Source organism: Magnolia sinica, chromosome 5, assembly GCF_029962835.1.
Source record: "Magnolia sinica isolate HGM2019 chromosome 5, MsV1, whole genome shotgun sequence".
Lineage (NCBI taxonomy): Eukaryota > Viridiplantae > Streptophyta > Magnoliopsida > Magnoliales > Magnoliaceae > Magnolia > Magnolia sinica.
The window spans coordinates 6,734,753-6,740,777 of record NC_080577.1 but is presented as its reverse complement, the minus strand read 5'-3'; the positions used below and the strand labels follow the sequence as shown (position 1 = coordinate 6,740,777).

General features: G+C 40.5%; 1 protein-coding gene across 1 annotated transcript; it reads right to left on the bottom strand.

Annotated features, from left to right (window-relative positions):
* Positions 1 to 3,115: 3,115 nt before the first annotated feature.
* On the bottom strand, positions 3,116 to 5,680 carry LOC131245283 (trans-resveratrol di-O-methyltransferase-like). Its single transcript, XM_058244623.1, has 2 exons — positions 4,857 to 5,680; positions 3,116 to 3,602 (listed from the first exon to the last, which is right to left on the bottom strand). The coding sequence occupies exons 1-2, from the start codon at positions 5,634 to 5,636 to the stop codon at positions 3,300 to 3,302; spliced, it is 1,083 nt and encodes a 360-aa protein (XP_058100606.1). The 5' UTR covers positions 5,637 to 5,680; the 3' UTR covers positions 3,116 to 3,299.
* Positions 5,681 to 6,025: the final 345 nt, after the last annotated feature.

Below are 6,025 nucleotides of genomic sequence, written 5' to 3'. Positions count from 1 at the left end.
AGAGCTCTTAAGATTCTTAGGATAGATGTACTCCGCGCGAGGATTGGGTACAAATCCCACGGAGACCCAGGAAGACAAATGGGTCCAGCTTTGTGGGCCCATTGTGATGTATATGTTTTATCCACTGATAATTCATTGGCCATGAGCCCCAAGCCAATCAAAGGCTCAGGTGGATCGTACCATAGAAACTGGTAAGCATTCATTGAACTCTTTGTTGTTGAAAACTCCCCGCATCACCCTCTGTCCTGTTTATAAGGCCACACGGACTTGGATGATGGGAAAATATAAATATCAGCTTTATTCAAAAACTACTATATCAGCTTTATTCAAAAACTACGTGGATCTGAAGAAGTTTTTAACTATATGCTCTCAATCCCCAATGTTTCTTGTGATGTGGTCCTCTTGAATCTTAGATCTACCTCCATTTTCATGTCTTAAAATAACCGGTCAAAATAGATGGACGGCGTGGATAAAACATATACCTCACAGTGGCCTTGCAGAGCTTCTGATAGACTGCCCATCTCTAGCTAAGTGGTTGTGAGGGGTAGTAGCGTCCATGCCCCATCCCCTAAAATTATGACAGAAGAATCCTAACCATTTGATTTGTTTACATGAAGTTCACAGCTAAAATTTGTCGCTGGTCCATCTTCAACGCACAAGGTCAAATGGTTAAGATCATCCCGTCAGCGGTATTTTTAGGTCATGATCATCCACAACCGTTTCCATGATTTAGATGGCTTGGACTGCTTCAGCCATGGCCATGACTAATATTTTATTCGATTTTACATCCACGTGTATGATCAGCTAACACGGTATACTAGCTACGGTAACCCCTACTGAGATGGTCCATATCCCGGAATGAGATGGCCCACCTTCATGTCTACGGCAAATCCATCCCAAACTAGAATGTGTCACCCCATATTAGGCCTAGGGTTGTAAACGGGACTGGGTGTTGGTCTTAGCTTGGATTTTGAACTGTTTCGGCCAGGCCGTTGGTCTGGTCCTATTCAAAATTTTGATTGTGGCATGCTCATGCCCAGCCCATTGACACCCTAATTAAACCCATGTCTTAAAATTTTGCCTTTTACTAATTCAATTAGGCAATGCTCACACTTGAAACTGTTTCCATTCATGTTGCCACTTGAATCAGGATTGGGCTTGGTTTTTTTTTTTTTTTTTTTTTTTTTAAAATTTAAGTTAATTTAATTTAATTTTAAAATTTTAAGCATAAATTTTCTTAGGCCATCTTCTGGTTAGATTGAATTCCATATAATCATCATGGTAGGCATGTGAGTGTGCCTCTCTTATTGTTTCATTTGGTGCGGCCTGCCTAAAGCCTAGGTAAACATAGTTTTTTAAGACCTGTACCCGACTTGGGATGATAGATTTTATGATTAGGTTGGATTATACACAAACATCACAGTGGTCCATGTATAAATCAAGGGTGGCGTCCCTCTCCCAATAGTACAAGGCAACACTTGCCTTACAAAATGTTTTCGAATGTGTGGCCCATCTGAATTATGGTTGGGCCTGATTTTTTATTCACATGCATATATTTTAATTGAGGATGCAATGGTTGGATTGGATTTCAAATGTATGTGGATGGTTTTCCTGCAATAGAGGCATCACTCAGAATTGACTTTTTAGACCATCTTAATAGTTGGTTAGTTAAGCGTTCGAATAAATTAAAGTAAAATATTAATATTCAGTTGAACTCCCTTCATTTTCCTTGTTCTCTCCCTCCTGTGCTTTCTTTAACTTTGAATTTTCTAATTCTTCATTCCTTCTCTGCCTCTCTATTTTTTTTTTTTTTTTAACACTTCTCTTTCTTCTTCTTCTTCTATTTTCTCCCTTTTGTCTCCCTATCCTTCATTCTTCAAACCTTATTTTTACACCTCTCTTCCTTCTCTCCCTATTTTTTACTTTCTTCTTCCGACCTGGTCTCTCTTTCATTTTTCAACCTTGAGTTTTCCAATCATTTTCCAAATTCGGATGAGATCTTCCATGAAAATGCTAGATTCTTAAGCAAAGCAAAGAGATGATATTCTTGCAAAATACAGTAGCTTAGGCAACAACAATGATTTGATTAACTTCATTATTGAAGGCTTCGACAAGGATATTGATGTAGGCAGCATCTACGCCCAGACATCTCCACCATTGCTTTCCATACTACCTATAATCAAATTATTTAATGGCCCAAATTTTCAAGAAATTATGTATTCACCATTTTTTACCTTAGAGGATCCCGATCGAGATCTTGTGAAGAGTAGGCCATTGTCGTGGATCCCACATAAAGTGTCTTAGGGTTGAGTGATTTTCGATTCATACTAGTTTATTTTAGATTTTCTCATACCTTTTAGTTATTTAGAGTTGAAGTTTTAATTATTGATTCTGCCATATTTTTTATGACTCGCTTTTGAAATATCATACGATGTATAAAACAATATGAAATTAGTCTGTTTCAAAGCCTATTAAGTTAATTTTCCAACTAGCCCGAGACCATTCAAACTGGATATTATGTGAGCAAGTTATACCCCATTTATGAGGCAGTGTATGGTTTTTGATAAGATTGAGCGGGCATTTTATCATTTTCCAAATTTTGTTAAATTTGATAGTTAACTATCACAAGTTTTTTTGTTTGTTTGTTTTTTTTTTTTTTTTTTTTTTTTAATTAGAGGTGGAAATCTCCGGTCTTAATTTTATTAAAGGGGAAACTAGTGCGCTCTACATCCAACACATTTTGGGTGGGCCCCACAAAAAAGGAAGAGCTCCCCTGTCATTTAGCTCTATGCACAAAAAGAAGAATAGAAAGAAGAGGCACAAAACAAGAGAGACCTATTTCAGCATTTGCTCGACTTGAGAAGAGAGGGCCTCAGAAGTTATGAAAGATAATGAATGATTTAGATTAGTTAGTATTAGGATTTATTATAAATACTGTTATTGCATTATAATTAGATATGGTGTTAACATAAACCACTCTTGTAACCTTTGATTAGAAGCACCATGATTAGCAACACTTATACAGATCACAATAGTTTAAACTTTCATCTAATGAGCCTCACCATGCATGTGCTATGTCAAAAACAGAAAAAAAGAAAAAAACAAAGAAAAATCATTCAACAATCACAAACACACATTCCATTTCTTAAAATAACACGAGCATTAAACAGGTACACAAACATAAAGGAACATGATTCGAAAACCCAATACATAGATACCATTTAATAAATCCAAAGGAGTTCTTATTTCTAGAATTACCTGAACTAGCAACAAGCTAAACATTGCAAACCATCAAATAATTATGGATAGACCTCAATAATGGACCGAATACCAAGGATGGGTGTAATCTTGTAGTGAGTGAAACCAGCATCGATGAAGATCTTTCGCCATTCCTGTTCGTCTCTCTCCTTCCCGCCAGCAACAACCATCATTAATAGATCGAAAAAGAGCTGTGTCTCCGTTGACTTGCAATCGCTATTGTTCATGTTCACGACCATGTCCGGTATAATAACCTTCCCTCCCTCTTCTTTTGAAGGGATCGCTTCCTTGCACCGTCTCAGTATCTTCATGCACTCTTCATCGCTCCAATCGTGCAGAATCCACTGTAATTCATTGCCGTGATTGTTAATCACCTCTTGTTGACCATGATTTATGATTTGGATGGATGGGATGATTTGAATAGAGAGGGTCCAGTGCCATCAGTGTTATCTTGGTCATTAGGCATTTAGTGTGATTTGTTTTTATGAAATCTGGACCGTTCATTTGGTTGGCTTTATTCAGCTGCTGGGACGTCATATCTTCTGAATGAGGACCATTGCGGATTGGTGGTGGTGTCATTCTGATGGATGGGTTGGACCCGGACCTATCGTGCCATGCTAGCACATGTGTGGCAGGTACATGAGCTTTACTGCACATGCTCGTGGGTGCCAAAGCTCTCTTTCTACGTGGACACACGCATATATATCTCGAAAGTTAGCTATATGCGGAACTAAGGTGAACTACACGATCCGAAACCATGTGATGTCATGCTTAAAGCATCTAAAAGCACTTTGTGAAGCCCAAGTGAGTTTTGGCATGGCCTGAAATTTGGTGTGACCCCTAGTCCAAGTGGCAGACATACAGTGGATGGGTTATATGTCTGACCCTCATCTCAGTGGGCCATGTAAACAATCAAGAATGTTTCAATGGGTGAGCTTCCACCCTCAACTGTTGTATGTGGTGTGGCCCACCTAAGTCATGGATTAGCCTGGTTTTTAGGCCCATAACCTACAATGGAAGGGTGCATCTGATTGATGGTGTGGATGTCAGACATGCATCATGATGGGCCCACAAAGCTTGGCTTCATGGGAAGCTCCCATGAGGTTGACCTCCTAATACCTTTCACACACATTATATTGATGGATCTGAACCGTCTATTTGGTTAGACATAAATTTCATGAGCTACCATGTAAAAATCGTACCAATCCAGCAATTCTAAGCATTCGACCAAAGTGTTATAAACTGGACAGCCAGGATCACTTATAAAAAGTAAGCCAAAATTATAATTTAAACCATCTATTTGTTTCGAAGAACAGGAAATTAAGTGTTCCAAAATCAACTTCCGTCCCTTGGAGCTCCGCGGGAGTACTAATCTCCCACTGTTTCTACAGAAGACGGGTTGGAATCTCATTAAGATAGAATCCACCAGCTGAAAATGGTTAGATATTAAGGCCCACCAACATATGAGATGGTGGTCCCAACAACCAACGGCCTTCAGTAGGTCAGACGGTCATTCAGATTACTAGTTACTGTAGTAGAATATTCCACTTTAAAATAGTAAATTGCAAGTTTTTTTTTTATAAAAAAAAAAAAGGCACCTTGAGGAAAACCGCATCTGCAGAAGGGATGGATTCAAACATGTTCCCTCCAACCACATGTATGTTGTTACTCTTTGGCACGCTTGCAACCACGTGTGGGAGATCAAACACGGTGCACTTCACGTGTGGGAACTCGTTGGCAATGGCCACTGCAGCAGCTCCTGTGCCGCCCCCGACATCAACCAATGACCGCACACCTTGGAAGACTAGACTAAACTCTTTAACAACGATCCTTATGATTAGCCGAGCATCAGTAGCCATGGCTTCATTAAAGAAGTCGTTAAGGTCGGGGCTCTTGGCCATGCGGTCCCAGATGGGTGCTCCGTGTGCAGTCTGGAAGGGTGTTGTATCATCCCCTGTGAACCAAGTGTTCAAGAAGTGCCATGGCGTTACTAGAACTGGGTCTAGCATCATCATCAAAAATGGCGAAATGCACGTAGCTGTGTCCTTCAAGAGGAGCCTAGAAGAAGGTGTGAGCACATAACCTTCTTTGTCTCCTCCTTGATCCTCGTTGATTTCTTGTACAGCGAAGAAACCCGAGTGTACCAACAAACGCATGAGGCGGCCCACATGAGCCGCTCTAGCAGGAGCGATCGAAAGCGTGGCCACCAGCTGGGAGAGAGTCATGGGACAGCCATGGCTGTGAACGATGTCTGGTATGCCAAGTTGAACGGCACACTTGAGGGACATGGAATTAATGAAGTTAAACAAATGGTTCCATACATGGGATTGGGCTTTCAACACCTCTTTGGCCTCTTCTCCTATGTACTCCATCTCCATCTCTCTCTCTCTCACTCACGCTTGAAGCTCCACCAAGCCACATCCCCTGTATATATAGAGGCAGGGGAGCAGATTAGGTGTTACCTGGCTAACATGTTAGTGAGTGTTTTCCTGTACGTGACCTCTACGTATACATTTAGGTACAGACGAAAAAAGGTGTTATGAGGTCAATTTCACGGGAGCTTCCCATGAGGTCGAGCTCCATGGGGCCCACCTTGATGTGTATTGGACATCAAGTGAATAGCTTGAAATTTAGTGTGACTCCTCATTCAAGTGGAACACACACAATGAATGGTTTAGATGTCAGGACCTCGTCTCAGTGGCCCTATAAATAATCAAGAATGTTTTAATGGGGGAGCATCTATCCTCAATAATTATATGATGGGGCC

Excerpts from the sequence above, each read along its gene's own strand:
- LOC131245283 (XM_058244623.1), bottom strand. The coding sequence starts at position 5,636 with ATGGAGATGGAGTACATAGGAGAAGAGGCCAAAGAGGTGTTGAAAGCC. Across the intron at positions 3,603-4,856 it reads CAGATGCGGTTTTCCTCAAG|TGGATTCTGCACGATTGGAG; the intron begins GTGCCTTTTTTT and ends AATGAATTACAG.